The sequence below is a fragment of the Carcharodon carcharias genome, chromosome 17, assembly GCF_017639515.1.
Source record: "Carcharodon carcharias isolate sCarCar2 chromosome 17, sCarCar2.pri, whole genome shotgun sequence".
NCBI lineage: Eukaryota > Metazoa > Chordata > Chondrichthyes > Lamniformes > Lamnidae > Carcharodon > Carcharodon carcharias.
In genome coordinates this window covers 20,448,083-20,470,308 of record NC_054483.1, presented here as the reverse complement: position 1 = coordinate 20,470,308, position 22,226 = coordinate 20,448,083, and the positions used below count along the sequence as shown (strand labels likewise).

At 46.3% G+C, this 22,226-nt stretch overlaps 1 protein-coding gene across 4 annotated transcripts in view; it reads left to right on the top strand.

Annotated features, from left to right (window-relative positions):
- sema4c (sema domain, immunoglobulin domain (Ig), transmembrane domain (TM) and short cytoplasmic domain, (semaphorin) 4C) overlaps nucleotides 1-22,226 on the top strand; it is an 86,575-nt gene that overhangs the window by 47,424 nt on the left and 16,925 nt on the right. For all 4 annotated transcript variants that reach the window (XM_041209336.1, XM_041209333.1, XM_041209334.1 and 1 more), the window contains 7 exons: nucleotides 510-661; nucleotides 5,346-5,408; nucleotides 6,489-6,587; nucleotides 8,840-8,936; nucleotides 13,910-14,026; nucleotides 17,691-17,842; nucleotides 21,492-21,667. In XM_041209336.1, the coding sequence (XP_041065270.1) occupies nucleotides 510-661; nucleotides 5,346-5,408; nucleotides 6,489-6,587; nucleotides 8,840-8,936; nucleotides 13,910-14,026; nucleotides 17,691-17,842; nucleotides 21,492-21,667 (856 nt within the window). The remainder of the gene's footprint in view (nucleotides 1-509; nucleotides 662-5,345; nucleotides 5,409-6,488; nucleotides 6,588-8,839; nucleotides 8,937-13,909; nucleotides 14,027-17,690; nucleotides 17,843-21,491; nucleotides 21,668-22,226) is intronic.

Genomic DNA, 22,226 nt, shown 5'->3' with positions numbered 1-22,226 from the left:
ACGAAGTTGTGATGTTGGTTAATAATGTCATAAAAAAGACAAACCGAGTTCCGGTGTTTATTGCGGGAGAAACGGAATTGAAGAGTAGGGAAGTTATTGTAAATGTCTATCGAACCTTGGTTTGTCCACACTTTGAGCACTCCGTACAGTTCTGGTCGCCATATTACAATAAGGATATAAGGAGGTTCTGGCTAGGGCGGAGACCAGATTTACAAGGATGATAATGAAAATGCACGGATAATATAGCAGGAAAGGATTGACAGGCTGGGTATCTTCATTCTGGAAAAGAGAAAGGCCGAGGGCTCACCTCATAGAGGACTTGAAGATGATGAAGGGTTGCGATCGTGCCGACACAGAACGTTCCAAGTTGTGGGGAAGATGGGAGGGGTTTTGTGGTTTGTTTGGGATTTTTTTCACTGGTATTTCAGTTTCCTGATGTGCAGGCTTTGGCTGCAGTTTGAAATGACAGCTGACAATTACCTGGAAGCTAATCTCCTTCTCTCTTGCAGCCCTGAAAGAGGTGAAACGCTTCTCAAAACCCAATATCTTCAACTACACCACCCTGCGACTGGATGAAGATGAACAGATTCTGTACGTCGGTGCTCGAGAGGCAGTGTTTGCTCTTCTCGTGCACAATATTACAAAGGAGGTGAAAGAAACGGTAAGGAACATTTTACTTTACACAGCCTGTGTCAGATATGACTTCAGCAGTCTGCTGGGATGACTCAGTGCTCCTCACCCAAATGACCAGTGTTTGTGTATTAGCCTTGATGCTGCTGGCAAGTTGAGCAACTGGGAAGCGTAATAATCCTCTCGTTTAATGGTGCCAAGGCAAGTTGTTATAAGTTACCTGTATTGTCCTCTGTTTCGTCTTGAATTTGGAGCTTGGAATAGGATTCTTGAGAGGTCGTCCGTCACCTCGACGATACTACTGCCGGCTGTTATTCGTAAGAACCATTCAGGTCGGCATGTATATCGCCGTGCAACGTATGAGGTTTGCACTTCTTGCTTCCCGCCGGGTCTCTGTCACTTAACCGTGTGACGTTGCACCACACTCGTTTACAAGGACATTTTGTTGGTAAGCCAGACAACATTAGGCTTGTTACAGTTGACTCTTGCAGTCCCCCTCCTTGGCCGTTCGTGGAGTAAAGCGCAGGTCCGTATGCTTCTTGGACAGCTTCTGGCCAGCCTGTTACGGTCTGCCCAGTGTGCGAGATGTGGCAGCTTCCTTCTGCTTTTCCTGCTCTTTGACCAAAGCCAACCAGGCTGTGAGTAAGACTAGTTATTTGTGGTCCCCCATACAGCAAATGGGGGGGGGGGGGGGGGGGGGGGGGGGGGAAACGTATTCAGCTGGTACGACTGACCCTCTGAAATGCTTTTCATCGGGTAAACCAGTACTTCCCAAACCTTTTTCACCAACGTGGCGCCATTTTAACGCCCATGACTTTGTGCGACCCCAGAGTGAACATGGGAGTGAGGGGGCGGGGAGTGAGTGCTTGAGGGGGAGGGGGAGGCCGAGGTTTAAAACAGCTGGCTTTTCCCATAGAAAAGCCAAGACCCACCTTAGTATAAACTGTGGCCGTCACAACAATCAGGCCTCAGAGGACAGATGATGAAATCATGCCCACGGACCAAGAAACCCAAACATCTTGAAGGGATCGTGCGGCTCTCAAAACTCGCTGTGATCCCCATGGCTGCCATCGCAGCCTGGGAGCTGGCAACCCCAAAATCTAGTTCCGTCACCCTCTTCGGGGGTGGGGGGTCGGGGCCTACAGTTTGCCCATGTATCTTCCCCTAACCTCCCCCCCCCCCTCCAAAAGATGTAAACTGCTTCCAGTAGCGGGTAGGTCAGGAGCTAGAGGACACAGATTTGGGTACAAGTTATGGGTATAAACAGAAGAAATGAGAATTTTTCTCGAATGCAAACAACTGTTATGATTTGCAACGCACCGAAAGGGCGGTGGAAGCAGATAATTTTGAAAAGGGACTTGAGTATTTGCACAAAGGGAAAATTCCGGGATGCCTAGGCGTGATGAGGCGGGTGCGACAAATTCGATAGCTCTTGCAAAGGGCAGGAAAAGGCACAACGGGCCGAATGGTCTCCTGTGCTTACAGGGCTGTTGTGTAGGGAAATGTCTAGTGTCCACTTGGCTGTGTTATGGTGCAACAATTGAAATCTGGAGGTTTCATTGTGCATCTGTGGGTCAGGTTTGGGAGTGGGGCCTCACTGGCTCAGCTCTTAATCTGAGCCGTGTTGCTGCTTTGCCGAAAAGGCTTTTGAGCAAGACGAGGGCTTTAATTGACTGCCCCACCCCTGGCGCCCACCCCCCCCCCCCCCACACACACACACACACACACACACACACACACACACACACACACACACACACACACAGCATGTACCACTGTTCCTAAGGGGTCATTAGAATTTTTATTCTATTAAACTCGGTGCAACCTGCAGAATATAGCAAGGTTATGTAACCTAGCATATTTACCTGTCACAACAGAGAGACATAACAATATCGTCAGGGGGAGAAAGGATAGCCAGTTTTAAGTTACAGCTAAAATCAGTTCTCCATTCCCGCTGCTCACACGTTGTCTTATAAATATCTCCTTAATTACCATGTTTAATTTTGGTGGCATTGGCTCGAATTCAAGGGCGTTTTTGGATGAATGGTATTGTTCTGCTCACTGACAAATGGGCTTGTAGCTCTGTGCCAGTCTATTCAGCCCCCTGAAGCCTGAAAAAAGAGAGAGCGAGAGAGTCTGTGTCTGTGTCTGTGTGTTCCAGATTCTTTTGACCTGAGATATTAATCGGTTTCACGTAAATGTATCAGTGCCTCAGTCAGCATACTTCACGTGTGCTGCTTCAATCTCAGAACTGAGTGGGCATGATAAGACAGGCCACATGAGAATGGTTCAGCTGCTTTCTTTCACAATGGGTGAACAGCTGTAATCTGACTCTCTCAGTTCCATGTGTGCAAATTGTTTTTGGTGAACAATGCAAAATATTGCGCAAAGCACATCTCCTTGCAGCAGCACGGCCTGGACAAAATAACTCCTTGCTAAATTCATGCTGGCTCCATGTTGCCCTGGTCTGCGCTTAAATGCCTTTCCAACTTGAAGTTTTTTTTTAAAAAAAGTTGACTGGCTTCTCAGTCTTTGCTGGGTCAAACTGACTCCATGCGTGCCCCCACCCCCCCACACCTCTCCTCTTCATCTCCTTTTGTGTTCACGACCAGAAGCTAACACTGGCGTTGGGGATGTTCGTCGATCACTGGGATCACCTGACTGTTCAATGTTCAGTCTGATGAAGAGCAACGTCAAAGCTCAGCTGAATAACTTTCAAACCCTATGCCTCAGTGCAAGTTGCCAGAAAACATCCACATTTAAATACATTCGCATTCCCAAATGCTTTCTGTGGGGAGAGAAAAAAAAATTAAAAAGACCCAAAGTATGAGAATTGGATAAAATCTGATAAACTAATCGGAGTCGAATCAGTTATTTGCTGTCCCTTAGCATTCGTCTTTTGAAGAAGAAATTTGCTATGTGTGTACCACCCCACATCGTAAACCCAGAAACACTGACAGGCCGCAGGAACAGGATGGGCCCTGTTATCAAAGTCTCTTCTCAGTTTTATTCACACTGTTTAGGATTCACCCCCTCTGGTACACTGGTCGAGTTGCGAAGTAGTGGCGAGTAAGTCAGATCCCCAAGCCTGGCTGGTTTTATTTGGTCATTCATTAACTCTGACTCACTTTAGGATGTCCTGAGGCTGTGAAGCAGGCCAAGTTGTGTAATGCACTTCACAATTAACAATGTTCCGGCCCTTGGCCTTGTGTGGTTGCCTTCCAACCAAAGAGGAAATGGCAGCTGTGAATGAAGGAAGGAGGTGGGAGTTCCAGTACCTGTAGGTGGGAGGTTGCTGCTGTTCCCTTCTTTGGTCTGAATAGCAGTAGAAAGAGGATGAATAACTCATCCAACAACTCAGCCATTTGTCCATTGTCTTGTTCAACCTTCACTTGCTCCCTGTTCCTACCCAAAGCATGTTGTTTCAAACTCCTTCGCCTGGTATATGACGCGATCAATGGTTTTGTTTCTTTCTACCTCTGAACTATGGTTCACACTCCAGCCTTAATACTCAGGAGCACAATGGGGCTCCATTTTCCCCCTGCCCTAACTCCTCCATTGTCGATTGCAAACTCTCTTGCCATTATTGCCCTGCAATCTGGAATTCTGCCTCCCTGTATAGCCTTGTGTCGCTCTGCCTTGGTTTCTACTCCCCTGCTCCCCTGCCCTGCTTCAAAGACCCTCTTGAACGACAACACCTTGTGCTGTTGCTGTCCCTGATTGGGGTCATTTCTATGGCAGCACTGTTGCCACAATCTTAACTGGGATGTTTTGCTACATTTAAGGATGCTACTATAAACTATTGGTGATAACAGCAGACCCCTTTGCAGCAAGCATTTTGCAGGGTGATGTTGGAACCGGTGCTTCAGCAAACATCAGTGTGGAGTTTGGCAGGAGGGACCTGGGTCGGGCAGTGGGCATGTCTCAGTTGGTACATGCACGTCTTGCTATGATACTAATGCAGATGGTCAAGACTGCAAGTTTAGCTGACTCCTCCGGCACGAGTACTCGATTTGGCCACACACTCTTGGAATGGAGAGAGGGTTCCTGCCCTAATCCTTGACCTGCAATCCCTGCTGGGGAGCACAGGTCAAATACCCAGAGTCCGACTGTGACAGGCCCATATAGTAAGAGGAAGAGGCCATTTAGCCCCTCAAGCCTGATTCACAATTGAGTGGGATCATACTGCCCCCAGCCTATGTGCCTTGACTCCATATGCCTTAATACATAGGCTTGCAAAAATCTATCAACCACAGATTTAACATAACTAATCCTGCTATGAGTGGAATAGAGTTGCATGCTTAGATCACGGTTCATGTGAAGGATGTTTCTGAAACACCTGCCTGAGTGGCCTGGCTATAATTTTGTCCTTGATTTAACCACCCCCACCACCAACCGCCTCATCGATTCTTTTCAAAAGCCAGAAATGTTCCAGTCCATCACCTATTAGCCTTTGATATGTCAGAGAATCCAAGCCTACTTTACATAACCTGTACTGTATCATGCTTAGTCTGGGGGCATGTATGAGGGATGCGTGGTTGGGTGAGCTACCAGAGAATCGCCCGTGCCCATGGAACTGGATCCCAGATAGTCAGCACCTTGGGAGAGAAAATTGAGGGTGCGCGACACTGGCAGGGTCTGAAAAGCAAAGGCCATTTGTGTGCTTCAGTGATTTGCATTGTAATGGGTTCTTTTTTTTTTCATTATTGAAACAGATTGTTTGGGATGCTCCAATTGAGAAGAAAATGGAGTGTGTTCAGAAGGGGAAAGATAACCAGGTATATTCAAGCGTCGGCTGTGAGATTATGAAATGGCTGTTTGTTCCAGAAGCACAGAGCGTACTGTAAACGGATTAGACCGAGGCATGCAAAGGGCAACCTGGGGTCATCCTGCAGGCACACAGCACAGGAGCATAACATTGCAGCCTGGACTATGTTGGGATAAGGTGGCGTTTTTCCTTTTGCCTTCTAATTTGTGCTGGGTGGTTGCCAATCTGAGGACACCATTGCCATTTTTCATTAGAACCAAGAAATTTTGACAGCGCACCAGTGCTATGAGTTTAAATAAACACAGTGCGCCTAAATTCTGGCTGTAAGTTTGTGCATCCTGAACAAAAGCCAGACTGCTGCACAGGGCTACATTTTGGACACGGTTTTCTAATCTCCCTCTAAACTGAAGCCCGTTGTTGCCGCGCGAAACTGGAATTAGACCATTTGGGCTTGGCTGCTCTACAGTCTTATCCCCTCTTCTCTCCCTTCTTCTCTTTCTGTGCCTCTTTTTCTCTCTCTTTTGCCCCCCCCCCCCCGCCACCCCCACCACCGCCCCCAGCCCCCAACCTCTTCCACCCCACCTTCTCCAGTAGATAGTCTGGGCTTAATGCCTTCTCTTCTTTCTGTTGGCTTCGGGCATCCCTGCCTTTCCTCTCAAAGATACTTCTTAAAACTGGCATCTTTTACCAAGCTTTTGGTCTTAGTATCTTCTGATGCAAGTTATATGTCAACTTTTTTTTTTGGGAGATAATACTCCCTTGAATCATTTTAGCATGTTAAAGACACGAGGTAAGTGCAGGTTGTTGTTGAGTGACTGGATCGTAATTCAGGAGTGATAAATACAGTTAATTCTGTACTTCTGTCTTCTCTGTTTGTAGCCCTTGAGTACAGAGGGCAATTCCAGCACCCAGCAGAGATCAGTGAGCCTGAGCTCACTTCTATACCCCATGCAATGTTTGTATAGCAGGCAATCAACAAAATGGACTTGGCACTTGACAGCTTTGTGCTTTAGGCAACCGTGCCTGAATCTTGTAAGTAGCTTTTGCTAATGATTGAGGACTAAGCTGTTTGTTTGCTCTCTCCTTGCAGACTGACTGCTTCAATTACATTCGTTTCCTGCAGAACTTCAACAGTACTCATCTATACGCCTGTGGGACTTATGCCTTTCAGCCCAGGTGCACATATATCGTAAGTATCCTTTGCATGGTGAGGCTGCTGGTTCCAGTTGTCTTCCATTATGGTTTTCTTGTTCCTTCCTTTTTTTCTCTCATGGGGTGTTAAAGGAGCCGCTGCACTGAGGTGCTGCCTTTTAGATGAGATGTTAAACGGATGCCCTTGATGTAAAACACCCTTCACCGCAATTGGAAGACGAGCAGTATTGGCATCCTGGCCAAAAATGACCCCTTAAGCAACATGACTGAAATGGATTACTGGTCATTATCACGTGGCTGGATGTAGGTGAAAATGCTTCATTGTCTGGCGTTGGGTGTCCTTAGGTCATAGAAGGAGCAATTTAAATGAAGGCCTCTTTTTTTATTTCAAAGCATGGGATTATTGGGGGGGTGACAGCTGGAGTTCTAGGTTCCAATCCATGTCCCATTCCCCTGTCATGTGGTAAAATCACACTATCCCACCAGAGTCTGTGCAGGATTCTGGAGATAGTCTGGAGATGATGCCTTTTCTCCCTTCCTGCAACCTTTGCCTGCCTTAGTGCCTTCTATGGGTGGACATAGGAGATTTCTGATGAGGGGAGCGCGATTGTCTTGGAGAAGTCGTTTCTCCATTCTAGCAGTGGGTGTGGACTTATGCAATGATGTGACACACCAGGAATTGACGGGAAATCACTTGACCCATTATGGCTGTGTTAGCTCTTTGAAAGGGCTGACTGGTTCTTCCTTGTCCCCTACTCTTTCCCCATTGCTCTGTAACCTTTTCCACTTTGAGTATATACTCAGTGCTTATTTGAAAGTTATCATTTGAACTGTTTCCATTCCCCTTTCAAGCATTGCGTTCCAGTGACACAAATTTGCAGGTATCTATATTTCACCAGTAACACAATCTGCCTGGTGCCCAAGGTCTCAAAATGGCTTCTCCTTCTCATTTTTCAGCCTTGGTTCACTGTCTGTCCCTTGGCTGGCATGGAACAAAGCAGGAAATGAGCAGACTGGGACTCGAGCCTCCATATCTACACTGGCACTGAAACTGTGCACCAATCGCCTAGCTACAGGGGAGAGCAACTCATCTTCAAATCCCCAATCCAGCACATGATCAATCCCACCCGTTGCTTTCTGTATGTCCTCTGATCAAACTGTGAATCAGCAGAGATCACAGCTCTGCTGAGGTTGGGGAGAGACACAATAGGATGCACACAGCAGAATCTCCATCCTCTGCAATGGCAGGTTAAACCAGGGTAATAGTAGACCTGTTGTTTACTGGGTGGATCTGATGGAAAGGACTTGTCTCAGAAGGGGACCATTTTGTCGTCAGACCCTGTCACCCTGAACTGGTTCTATTTTGAAAGGAGGCCCTGAAAATGAGCGTTGATTTCAGTCATACCTCAAATTTGGTCACTGTGGAGATCGAGACTAAACTGGAATGAAAGAAGTGCAGAAGTCAGTAGTATCTGAACTGGGTCAGTGACACCAACCAGAGGGTGGGGCGGGTGCAAGAGAGATAAAGCTTGCATGTGGTGGGTGATGACTGTTGTTGGCGTATTCCTTGTCTGGATGGCCAGTGATAGCTATCAGCTGATTCTCATGAGGTTTGGGAGGTGGAAGAGTGAAACCAGGCAGGAGAGATGGATAACGTCTGAATATGGGAAGGGTGACACCAGCCATTCATTTTTTAAATCATCATTTCTCTTGGCTGCTATTCAAAAGGTGCTTATTGGGTAAGGTTTTTTTTTTTAAATTCATTCATGGTGTGTGGCCATCTTTGGCTAGGTCAGCATGTATTAGCCATCCCTAATTACCCTTGAGAAAGGGAGTGGCTTGCTAGATCATCTCGGGGGGCACTTAAGAGTCAACCACATTGCTGTAGATCTGGAATCTCATGTGGGCCAGACTAGGTAGGGATGGCAGATCTCCTTCCCTAAGGGACATAAGTGAACCAGATGCATTTTTTCGACAATGGGTACCTTTAGACTTTTATTCCAGACTTTTGTTTTTGTTGAATTCAAATACCACCATCTGACGTGGTGGGATTCGAACCCAGGTCACCAGAGCATGGCGCTGGGTCTCTGGATTACTTGTCCAGTGACAATATCACGACGGCACTGCCTCTCCTTTCATCTCGGGATCTAGGGTCTGTTCAAATTAGTAGCACTTCCTCTCGGTTGATACTTGTGTACTTTATCTACGCCATGCAATTACTTCAATGAAGGGAAAAGATTGAGGTATTGTCTGACAATTGGGAATAAAATTATTTTGTTCATTTTCCAGGATGTGCGAAACTTCACTTTAAACAGTGCGGCCATGGAGGATGGGAAGGGCAAGTTCCCTTATGGCCCTGCCCAAAGTCACACTGGTCTGATTGTGGGTGAGTAACTCAGGCCCTTGGTTGCATAATCCCTCCAAAACAAGTACTTGTGTTTTTGTGAGCTGTGACATCTTGTTGCTTGGTGGCTGAATGTGGGGGGAAAAGTTGGAGGGAGGGTTGCATCTGGGGCATCCGTTTTGTTTTTGTTTCTCCCTGGTCCCTGATGTTGAAACAAAAACTAGTTTAACTAGAAAAAGTTCAAGACGGTATCAAACTTGAAGGAAAAGCATATAACTGGGCAGAGAAGGGTGGCAGGTCAGAAGATTGGACAGAATATAAAGAGCAGCAAAGAATGACAAAAAGGAGGGATAAATTAGAGTCCGAGAGAAAGCTTGCTAGAAACATAAAGACGGATATTAAGAGTTCTTGTAGATACTTAAGATAAGAGTCAAGAAAGTGAGCGTTGGTCCAATAGAAAGTGAGCCTGGGAAAACAAGTGGAAAATAAGGATATGGCAGCTGATTTGAACAGATATTTTGCACCGGCCTTCACTACAGTGGATATATGTAACATCCCAGAAATAGCTGTAAATCAGGAAATGGGAGGGAGGGAGGAACTCAGGAAAATTGCATTCACCAGGGAAGTGGTATTGAGCAAATTGTTGGAGCTGCGGGCTGACAAGTCACCAGGTAATGATGGACTTCATCCTCGGGTCTTAAAAAAAGTGGCTGGTGAGACCGTTGCTGTGTTGGTTTTAATTTTCCAAAACTCCCTAGATTTGGGGAAGGTTGCATTGGATTGGAAAATAGGAAATGTGACGACATTTATTCAAATAAGGATGGAGCGTGAAAGCCAGGAACTACAGGCCAGTTAGCAGCATCCCTCATTGGGAAAATGTTAGAAGCTATTCTTAGAGATGTTATGGCAGGGCTTTGTAAAAGGGAAAGCATGTTTAACCAATTTATTAGAGCTCTTTGAAGAAGTCACATATGCTGTGGAAAAAGGGGAACCATTGGATGTGCTGTACTTCAATTTTCAGAAGGCATTTGATAAGGTGCCACATCGAATGTTATTGCAGAGAATAAAAGCTAATAGTGCAGGGGGTAACGTATTTGTGTAGATAGAAGCTTTGCTAGCTAACAGGAAACAGAGTAGGCATAAAGGGGTCTTTTTCTGGTTGGCAGGTTGTAATGAGTGCCACAGGTATCTGTGCTATGGCCTCTCCTGTTTACAATTTATATAAATGACTTGGATGAAAGGACAGAAGGTACGGTTGCTAAATTTGCTGATGACACTAAGATAGGTAGGAATTAAGATAAAAGCAAAATTCTGCGGATGCTGGAAATCTGAAACAAAAATACCTGGAAAAACTCAGCGGGTCTGGCAGCGTCTGCGGAGAGGAACACAGTTGACATTTCGAGTCTAAATGACTCTTCAGGTAGGAACTAAGTTGTGAAGCGGACGTAAGGAAGCTACAAAAAGATATAGATCGGTTAAGTGAGTGAGCAAAGATCTGGCAAATGGAGTATAATGTGAATGTGAAATAGTCCATTTTCCCAGGAAGAATCCAAAAGAAATATATTCTCTAAATGGTGAGAGATTGCAATGCTCTCAGATTCCAGAGCGATCTGGGTGTCCTTGTGCCTGAATCACAAAAGGCTTGTTTGCAGGTACAGCAAGTAATTAGCAAAGCTAATAGAATGTTATCGTTTATTGTGAGGGGAATTGAATACAAAAGTAGGAAGGTTGTGCTTCAGTTGTACAGGGCACTGTTGAGACCACATCTGGAGTACTGTGTACACTACTGGTCTCCTTATTTAAGGAAGGATGTCAATGCGTTACAAGCAGTTCAGAGAAGGTTTACTAGACCAATACCAGGAATGGGCGGTTTGTCTTAGGAGGAAAAGCTGAACAGGCTAGGCTTGTATCCGCTGGGGTTTAGAACAGGAAGAAGCAACTTAATTGAAACCTTTAAGATCCTGAGGGGTCTTGACCATGTGGATGTGGAGACGATGTTTCCTGTTGTGGGACAATATTGAACTAGAGACCGCTGTTTAAAAATCATGTGAGACAGCGATGAGTAGAATTTTTTTCTCTGTGGGTCATGAGTCTTTGGAGCTCTCTTCCTCAAAAGGCAGTGGAAGCAGAGTCTTTGAATATTTTTAAGGCAGAAGCAAATATGTTTTTAGAAGCAAGGGGTGAAAGGTTTTCAGGGGTAGGCGAGAGGTTACAATTAGATCAGCCATGACGGTATTGAATGGCGGAGCAGACTCGAGGGGCCGAGTGGCCTACTCCTGCTCCTAATTCGTATGTTCGTATGTTTGTATGTAGTTTAGTGCACCTGAAGGCAATGCATTTGAAATGTGAGCCTGGATGTGGTACCACATCGTGGCTTCAGTGAGTTAGAAGTGACAATGGGACCGCAGTGCAATTGCGTGCCAGGTAATGGGCTCCCTCGGAAAGCTGTGTACCCGTCGGTCTGTGATTCAAGCTCAGCCGGTGCTGGTTGATGCAAACTAAGCAGAATGTTTCCGCTGTGTTGTGTGAAAATAAACAGAAGTGTTTTAGTTTCCCTCCTGGATAATGGCGACACCTTGACCAGAGTTACCAGATTCCACCCTGTGGTCTGCGTTGAGTCAGTTTGATGTGTGGGGTGGGGGCAGTGGGCAAGGGAAGCACCTTGGGCCAATCCACCGGCTCCTGCTGGCCGCTGTGGGATGAGGGCAGGGTTGGGCTTCGCTTTATTGCCTCACGCAGACTTCCAGCTTTCCATTCCTCAACCTTGTAATTGGCGAGAATTGTGCCATTCACCATGAAAACTGCCACACGGCGTGTGTCAATGCCTTTAACACAGGAAGCCAGGTTTGAGGAAATGGGATTGAAATAGCCCAGGAGAGGTATCTGAGACAAGGGTCTGTGCCAGGCTTGTTGTTGAGCTCCTTTGCCAAAAGAGGCTTGTGAGTCCCAGAAATGAGGACTGTTGATGTTCAAGGGAGGGAATAGTTTGCATAAGTTGGACGGGCGTGTTTATTTACCAGTTATCCTGTCTGCCGGCTCCATTTCCACTTGATTACTAGAGTAAACTGATCTGTACAAACATTGAGCATGCTTTCCAAACACTGCACTGCCCCCCCCCGCCACCCTCTGACCTCTCACTCCCCCTAAACCATCCAAACACACATTGCTGGCCAACTCATATACAACTGTCAGCATATCCCAGTAGACTTCTCATGTGCCTAGGGGTGTTCACTACACTTAAAGATAGCTGTCTCTCCTTCCAAAACTCCTTATCCAACAAAACCCAGTCCTGTCAGGGAGTTGTGTGCGTCTCTGAGTTTTCCATAATGCACAAGTCAATTCTGGTTCACGTGGGAGCTAGTTTTCCACAAAATTATCTTTGCATGGGAAATGCATAACAGGAAGTGGCAATATGATATGATAATTGTAAACGGAGTGGAAGTGCTCAACTGCACTGTAAACTTCACATGGTTGACCTTGCATTGACGTCAACTCTGGTTATGTTTTGAAAGATCTTTCCCCTCCTCCCCCACCCTCTGATTTCTCCTTGTCTAAGGTTTCTGACTCTCACCAGCTCTCCTTTTACTCCCCAGTACTGTCTCCCTTTAGCTGTTGGTCAGGAAGGTTACTAGGAAGGGCAGCAGATTGAAATTGGAGGAGATGGTTCTGGTTGAGAGCTGGCACAGGCTTGATGGGGAGAAGGAAAAGTGACCCCCCCATTGCAACCTTTCCACAATTTACTGCAGGTTGCCTGGACCAGAAATGTTGGCAGGCTACCTGATTGTAGATTGTGTGCAATCCCACCTTTGTGCATTAGCTGTGTTCTCACTTTGCAATGGAGTCAGCTATTCTGCTTGGCTGTCATTCCTCAGGAGAGGAAGAGTGTGGGGGTCAAAAGAAATCAGCCAGGATTCCCAGTTCTGACTGCTCTCAACTGGCTCTTGTTCGAAAGTGCATGTGACGCTTGTTAAAAGAACAAAATAAACTAAATGTCATGGGAATGTGGCACAGTGCAGGATGTTCTTGAAGAATAGAAAATGGAGTGTTTGTGAGATAGAGAGTAAGACTGATGGAGGAGGCATGCTGGGGCCAGTACTTAGTCTTGTGTTCATCTGGATAAGTGACCTGGAATTCTGGAACCAATTCTAAGCATGTTAAATTTATAGCTGGTTCTAAAGTAGGGAGCCAGCAGGAGCAGAGAGTGAAGCTAATGGCTTTTCAAAAGGTTCACATCAGTTATGCTGCTCTACAGAAGATGGAAAATAAAATTTAACGCCATGAAACCCGACGTAGTGACGTTGGCTTGGAAAATATCGACAGATGGGCAGTGAAGGGAACCGCATTGGCAGGAGGAGGCTCTGAAAGGAGTCGGGGGAGGGGGGAAAAGCAGTAGCAGATACAGTGTTTTTGATAAGGGGAGAATGTGAAGTAAATGGGATTTTGGGAAGCACGGAGAACAGGTTACGCTGAGCTACACAATGCATTTGGGAATTCTGTGCATCAATTGGCTCGCACCCACATAAAAGCACTGAAGGCAAAAGGCAGGTACTTGAAAGAAAGCAGCTTAAAGCCGGGCAGGGAGGGACCTTTCTGAATTGCGAATCTTTGATGTCATGGTGTCTAGGTAAACAAGAAGGAGAATTGGGCTTGTGTGTTGCTTTAAGTCTGGGTGAACAGCCCTCCAAACAAATCTTGGGTCCAAGTTGACAATGATCTACCAACTGAAATAGTGGGAGGTAGACGATGAGTTGTGTGCGGGGAGGTGAATTGGGGAGTTGCCTCCCTCCCCTCGCTAGCCCTCGAAGCAGTGATTCCGTGCACTGCATGGCAGTTTCTTGTCTTTGACCTTTCCTTTTCCGTGACAGCCCACCGAGGTGAACTGCTCGGCCACGTTCCCTGTTGCAGGCTGACGTGAAAAACATGTGGGTTGCTTCAGGTGCCTTTTCAGCCGGCGTGTTTTATTTGTCAACAAAAGCAGATCTCAGTTGGATTTTGCTCCTGTGCTCTCTTTCCAGATGGAGAATTTTATTCCGCAACCCTGAACAACTTTCTTGGCACAGAAGCAGTTATCCTGCGGCATCTGGGGCAACACTACTCGACGAAGACAGAACATCTAGCTTCCTGGCTGAATGGTAAGGTCTTGTAACTACTTACACCCCCTGCAGTATTAACTCGCTGATAATATAAACAGTGGGAATTCTGAGCAATGGGATTATTTGTACAGCAAGCACTGAATGTTAGCGTCAGGTCGGCTACAGCACAGGATTAGATAGAACGAAACTCCCTTGTTAGATGCTGATAAAGATCATGTGCATTGCCAGCCTTTTAGTTGAATGCAGATTACTTACGGTGACCACAGAAATTGACGAGTCAAAGTTAACTGGGAAGTCTGCAACGTCGTTGGTCCCTATCCCCAAGGCTGGTGCATTGCTGTAGGAAAGCTTGTCGCTTTCTCTCCACCCGCATGTTCTGCATTGGTCTCGTTCTTATTGTGATACCAGAATACTGATTTTTTTTTTTTTTTTTTAACTCATCTTGGCCCTCCTGCTTCATTCAGTCCTCCAAGAGCCTTTACCTGTTTTCTTCAACTGAAGCAGGAAATCCCTGTTAATATTTCAGTAAAACCAAGAACTACCGCATCTAGCCATAGGATTACCTCATTTCCCCACTCCCACTGATGAACCCCTCCCCCCCACCAACTCTTTTGGAGCTTGCCTCTCCAGCCGGAAACATAGGAACCAAGGAGAAGACAGCAAAAACATAGTGTTAGCCGAAGACCCAAGTGCATTCCCCTGTTATATTAGCATCCCTTTCCCTGCTGCAGTGCAGAAACGGAGGAAAAGCTGCAATTGTTGTGGAGCTTGGAATGGTGAGGCCAAAGCCATTCTGGGGTGATTGCTGTCCAGCCGCACTTGTCGGTAGTGAGGTTGATGTTAAGGGCAGGTTCAGAGCTCCGTTGCATTGCTCATGGCTGACATGTGAAGCTCGATTATTTAGACAAGATGGCAGTCCATGTGGTGGGCTGAAGCCCAGCAGTAATTGGTGATTTGGGGTGAATCATAAAAAAATTGTCCAGGCTGTCATTGTCTTGCTTCAGAGGGTTGCAGATGATGTGACAACTGCCAGGTCCCTCTGTAACATCCCAAAACGGAATAAGCTTCTAAATTAGTTTGCGCTGATCTCCCCTTCAATCTGCCAGGTGGTGTGGTCTCTGAGAAACAGGCCCCATGCCAACATGGGAACAAGTGGGAGACTGTGCTCAGGGAGTCAGAGCAACACAACCTCCTTTGCAATAACAGAAAAGAGGGTTGGCAGACGGCTTATAATTGTTGGCCCTGGTTTGTGAAAAGTGATGGTTGTAAGTGACAGCCAGGCACTTGTATGGTTTCTGCAGAGGCAACACATAACTGTGAGGCAGCCAATTCAGTGTCGGGAGCAAGTCAACAGCTCGATGGGCCAAATGGATAAATTAAACAAAGTTGTGGCCTTTGAGGAATTGACTCCCATAAGACATAGGAGCAGAAATTAGGCCATTCGGCCCATCGAGTCTGCTCCGCCATTCAATCATGGCTGATAAGTTTCTCAACCCCATTCTCCTGCCTTCTCCCTGTAACCTTTGATCCCCTTACCAATCAAGAACCTATCTATCTCGGTCTTGAATACACTCAATGACCTGGCCCCCACAGCCTTCTGTGGCAATGAATTCCATAGATTCACCACTCTCTGGCTAAAGAAGTTTCTCCTCATCTCTGTTCTAAAAGGTCTTCCCTTTACTCTGAGGCTGTGCCCTCGGGTCCTAGTCTCTCCTACTAATGGAAACATCTTCCCCACGTCCACTCTATCGAGGCCTTTCAGTATTCTGTAAGTTTCGATCAGATCCCCTCTCATCCTTCTGAACTCCATCGAGTATAGACCCAGAGTCCTCAAACGTTCCTCATATGTTAAGCCTTTCATTCCTGGGATCATTCTCCCAGGTAGGCTTTTCGGATCTTCAGGTTTTTCCCTTTGTTTCCACACAACTACATCACCCTGGAAAATGTTTCCTCATCTCCTGCCGGTGACACCTCTTACTCGTCAGCCCAGTCTCCCATTCAAAAACTCACCCACTCACTCACGCACACAGACCTGGGGGTTCACAGTAGAAATCTTTGAAGGTGGAAGGACAGGTTGACGTGGCTGCTTTATTTTTAAAGAGAAGGCATGTGGGATCCTTGGCTTCATAAATAGATTCTGAACACAAAAGCCTGGAAGTTAAGCTGAGTGATTATAAATGACTGGCTTGGCCCCAGCTGGAGTGCTGTGTCCAATTCTGGGCACCACACTTCGGAAAGGATGTCAAGGCCTTTGAGAAGGTGCAGGAGAGATTTACTCGAATGGTTCCAGGGATCATGTTACATGGTAAGACTGCAGAACCTGGGATTGCTATGCTTCAAGCAGAGAAGGTTACGGAGAAACTTTTATGAAAGGTGTTTGAAATTGTGAGGAGTTTTGATAGACTAAATAGAGAGAAACGGTTTGACTGGCAGAAGGGTCGGTCGCCAGAGGTGGTAAGTGAAAATGGATAGCAAAAGAGCCAAAGGAGGAGAGATTTTGTTGCAGCCAATTGTACCAATCTGTAGAGGTGGCAAAAACAGCTTCAATGGAATTTGGAGAAAGAAAAGTGTTGCAGGGGTCATGGGAAAAGAGTCAGCAAGTAGGAATAATTAGACAACTAAAAGAGCAGACATGAGTGTCAAATGGTATTTTGCGCTACGAAAAACTGTTCGATGTATGTAAGCATTGGGATTGTGTGTCAGGAGATTACTCAACTGTGTAACCATAACAGACTAGCTTCCTCCTACCCTCGTGATATGTATTCTCCCAGGTAGGCTTTTCAGATCTTCAGGTTTTTCCCTTTGTTTCCACACAACTACATCACCCTGAAAAACGTTTCCTTATCTGCTCCTGCCGGTGACACCTCTTACTCGTCAGCCCAGTCTCCCATTCAAAAACTCACCCACTCACTCACGCACAGACCTGGGGGTTCACAGCAGAAATCTTTGAAGGTGGAAGGACAGGTTGACGTGAATGCAGTCACTGGCTTGCATACAGGGGCAGGAGTCATGAGTTATCTGAATTCTCCTTCCTCATGTAGAAACACTTGGATCTCCCAACTGTTGCCTCAGCCAGCTGGAGACAGGGTACGGCTCGAACTGGGGATCTTCCTGATCTGTACAGCTCAGTTCCGACCATGAGCAGCAACATTTACTCACTGAGGAAAGTTAAAATATCTTGAACGTTGAAGACAGAATTGATCTTTTTTGGAGCATCACAGCCAAGCTGGGCCTGGTCCTCGCTAATCTCAGTGGGTGTGCACCAATCAGCAAAGTTCAACAGATGCTCATCGGGACTGGGAGACCTCTCTGCCTGGGGTGCTGAAACCTGATGGCAATAGTCGAACTGCTGCCTGGCCTGAACTAGGATCTGGCCATTATCTATTCAGTCTATTTGGCCGCTTTGTTGCTCCTGTGAAACTCAGTTGCTCTATCAAGCATGTGGATTTTCTTGGGCAAAACCTCTGTTTAATTGGGTGCAACTTCGAGTGATACCTCAGTCCAAATTCAATGATTTGGAGAAGTATACCCACGTGTCTGAAGAGCAACTTTGAATCCCATTCTTCCTGAACAGTTGTAGGACTGTGACAAATAACAGTGCATTGGTATCACAAAGTTAGGGCTTATAAGCACACAAAGGAAACGTAAGCTAATGGCAAACTTCATTGTTCCTCCGAACACTGACTGTTACCATTTATTCCAGAACCAAACTTTGTTGGCTCCGCGTACATCCAAGAAAGTGCCAACAGCGAGACTGGGGATGATGATAAGATCTACTTTTTCTTCAGCGAGAGAGCTGTAGAGTACGACTGCTACAGAGAGCAGGTGGTGGCGAGGGTTGCTCGTGTGTGTAAGGTAAGATGAGCTTTGACATCTGTCGGCTTGCCAACATGTCAGTCCAATCAAGAGGACACACACTGAGGTGGCTTTTTTGATGGCCCTGTTGCATGGAATTAATTGTGCAATTTGAGATGGAACAACCCTGAGGACTCATTCTGAGTTTGTGCTGTGATTGGGACTGAAGAGGGGGCACCCTGTCTGTTTTTTAATCACACTCCCTAGTTGAGGGCTGTTGAAATTAGTTCTATTTCCCTTTCTTTCCCTCTCTTCCCCCATCTTTTCCACCCACCCCTCAGGCTAGGGAAGGGATGGGAAAATGATGAACATGGTAGATGTAGCTATGCAAGTATTTAACGTGAGCTTGAATATTTGCCACCATATTTGTTTTTTATTTGCTAGTCTGAGCAGTTTTCTGACCTTTACATTGATGTTAGGGCACCTTACACCTATGTTTGACTTCTGGATCTCTGTGTGTCTTATATGCTTGTTCCTTCGTCAAAATGGGTTTCCTTTTGCTGTCAGTTTTCTGTGGTACATAAGGTTACTTTGGTAGCCTCTTCCCATTGTCTTCTAGTTTTGCTCTGACTCTCCTTGTCTGACAATGTTTAGCCTGTTTATCTCCTCGCTTTACTCCTGGCTGCAGTTTCATGTTACCCATTCTACTCCCCTCTCCATCTCTCAAAAGTCTTGCTTTAAACTCCATTGTAAGCTCTCAGCATTCTTCGCTGGTCCTAAAAGGCCCTGGGTCAGCCTTTGAACACGAATGGAGTTCTCCCTGGTGTCCTGCCAACACTTATCCCTCAACCAAAATAGCTAAATGCACTTCAGAAGAAGAGTCATAGAGGACTTGAAATGTTGACTCTTGTTTCTTTCTCCACAGATGCTGCCAAACCTGTTGAGTTTTTCCAGGACTTTTTGTTTGTATTTCAGATCTCCAGTACCTGCAGTACTTTCTTCCATTTAACTAAAAGCAGATGATCTGGTCATTGAATACAAAAGTAGGGAGGTTATGATTCAGTAGTACAGCACACTGCTGAGACCACAGCTGGAATATGGGCACAGGATTCCAGGTTTTGATCTCCGTATTTAAGGAAGAATATGACTGCATTAGAAGCAGTTCTGAGAAAGTTTACTAAACTAAGACCAGGAACTTGTGGCTGTCTTATGAGGAAAGATTGCGTTGGCTAGCCTTGTAACCACTGGAGTTTAGAAGAGTACGAGGCGACTTGATTGAAACATAATAGATCCTGATGGGTCTTGACAGGACCAGTGTCAAGTGGGATCTTGACAGGGTCAATGTTGAGATGATGTTTCCTCTTGTGGGAGAATCTGGAACTGGGAGTCACTGTGTAAAAGTAAGGAGTTGCCCATTGAAGACAGATGAGAAGAAATGTCCCTGAGGGCAGTGAGTCTGGAACTCCTCATAAGCCAGAGGAAGCAGAGCCTTTGAATGTTTTCAAGGCTGAAGTACATAGATTCTTGGTAAATAAGGGGGTGAAGGGTTACCGGGGTAGGCGGGAGGTTACAGTCAGATCAGCCATCATCTTATTTAATGGTGGAGCAGGCTCGAAGGGCTGAGCGGCCTACTCCTGTTCCTTGTTCGTATGTATCACAATGCTGTTTGTGTGATCATGCTGAGTACAGGTGGCTCCTGTGTTTCCTACGTTACAACAGTTGCTACACTGCAAAGATAGTGAATAAAGTAAAACAAGCTGGAACATAATGATGTGTAAAAGTCCTTTCCATTCTTCCCTTCCCCTCCACACTGCCCCTTTAATCATCACTTCAGTGAACTGGCAATGCAGTAAGAGATTTTGCTACCTTTGCATCTGTGAAGGTTTTTACCTAGTTACAGTTGTCTCTGACAGACATGAAGCTGTTGGTTGGAGATAATATTTTCATTGAATCCTTATCCCTGAACTCCCAGCGTCAAAGATAACAGCATCTTAGTGCTAACTTCTCTGAGCCTCGACCCCTTCACTTTGCTTCTTTGTGCTGTGAGGCTCAATGCTGCCCTGGTATTCCACACCACATCAAGGTTTAAGCAAAATACTGCGGATGCTGGAAATCTGAAACAGCAAGGTTTGTTAGGATCACAGAATCCAGGATTGTTGCAATGCAGAAGGAGGCCATTTGGCCCATCATGTCTGCAGCAGCTCTCCAAATGAGCCTTTACTAATTCCTTTAGTACCATTCTTCCCACTGTGGCTTCATTCAGATTAGAAGACACGCTCTCATTCCCTCCCCAACTTTCCATCCCTCTGGAGTAATTTATCTCTTGGTGAATTCGGTGCCCAATCTGTATAATTGTTCAACCACAGCTCTGTGTTCTCTGCAGTTGCACAGATTTGCACTCTTCCTGCTTTGTTCCTCAGGCTCCTGATGTGCAGAACATTGAGGAATCCTTTCTTGAGCATGATCTGTTGCTTTCCTTTGTGCTGATTGTAGTGTGGCTCTACCCTTATATTCCGCCTGCTAGCTTCTCATCTCCATGCCTGTCATCTCCCATCCCCCTTCCTCTGCTCTGTAACATCTGGTCTCTGCTACAACCTTGTGTTTCTTCCTCCCCCATCATCTCATTCCGGGTCTAACCTTTTCCAATAAAATCTCCTCCTCCTTCATGCAATGACCATCCAAAATCCCATCATTAGCAGGGATTCTCTCTCTCTCTCTCTCTCTGTCCGTCTGGGGGAGGGAGATGGAAGTTATTATGGTTTACAACACTGCCTTGTGACCCCACAGTCCTCATTTCCAATTCAATTAGCATCACACAAAGGTCTCCGCACAGCTGGTGAGGGCACTGACTGAGACGTTTTTGGACTGCCTCTATCCAATTCCCAGTTGACTTGTTTTCCGCACTAATTGACAGCGAGATTGGGAGAGGTCACAGGTTTAAAATAAATCTGACATGCAGAGACCAGCTTTGTTCAGTCAGTAACATTCTCATCACTGGTTCGAAAAATTTGAATCCGCAGCCAGGTCTAATCTAATTACCAGCAATCTCTGCTGACACTTCATCGCAGCACTGAGGGAGTGCCACATTGCTGGGGGTGCTGCCTTTTGCCCAAATGATTAAACCGAGGTCCTATCTCACCCCCTCCTCCGGTTCTAGTGTCTTCAGTGTCCCTGACTGTAATTGCTGCCCTGTTGGCAGTTGTGCTTTCAACTCTGCAGGCCCTAAGCGCTGAAACTCCCTTCCCAAAGTCCTCTACCGCTTTCTCTTTTTTTAGGTGATCCTTCAGCCCTGCCTCTTCTTGACCAAGCTTTTGGTCATAGACCCTGGTATCTTTGTATGTGGCTCAACTAATTGAATGTTGTTTGATAAAAGTTCCTACACAGTTCCTTGGGGAATTGTGCTATGTTCAAGATGCAATGCAAATACATGTGGTTGCCACGTGACTAAGGATGACATGTCACCGTTAATAGAACGGTAGGGGTGGAGATCTGTTGGTGACTTGGCCAACTTCCTTTCTCGGCCACGATCCCAAAGGTTTCATTGAGCAAATAATTCATGGGTAGTTTTTGATTCGTTGTTGTGGGAGGCAGGTGGCTAGGGTGAGGTGAGGGGGTGGGAAATTATTGTCTACAAATGGGCTGCTATGTTTGAAGTCATATCAGCATTGACTGTGCTGGATAAATGTTAGTTTGCTCTTTCCAATGGCAGGGCGACATGGGTGGGGCTCGAACCCTTCAGAAAAAATGGACAACCTTCTTGAAGGCCCGCTTGCTGTGCTCGGTCCCTGAGCAACAGCTTCACTTCAACAATTTCCAGTCTGTTTACACGCTGATCGACAGCAACTGGCAGAGCACTGTGTTCTTTGGTATCTTCCGGGCGCAGTGGTAAGTCGAGCAGTTCTGATTTCTTTCTTAGCCCTCCGGTCATCAAAGACAGCAGCCTCCCCCCACCACCTCTCTGTCCTGATGCTGACTCTTGAGATAATACCTCTGCCAAATCTGTGGTATGCATGTGTAAGCCTAGACCTTTGAGTGGTGGAAAACTACTCAGCTGCCAGGTCATCGCTACTTAGCCTTAGACCTTTCGTAATGCATCTTCCTGGGATGAGTGTCTGGATGGCGATCAGGTCCATGATCCCCACCCCACCCAGGGAGGTGAACCCCTGCTCTCGCAGCAAGCTACTGAGCATGACCTTCACAGTCTGTGCGGTTCCACACAAGGCAGCCCAACAGATATTGCTGGCCGCGTTTGCTTGCCGGTCTTGGCCACCAAGTCCTGTCCATCCCGATAGACCAAAGGCCATAAGTTTGTTTTTTGGACATTGCTTGCCGTAAACAGACAGGCAGCTTTTCTCATCTTTTTATCACAGCAGGAATCCAGGCATGTTCAGTGCTGAAGCGCCTGATGGTGCTGTGGGGTTGGGGGAGGGTAAGGACTCCATTG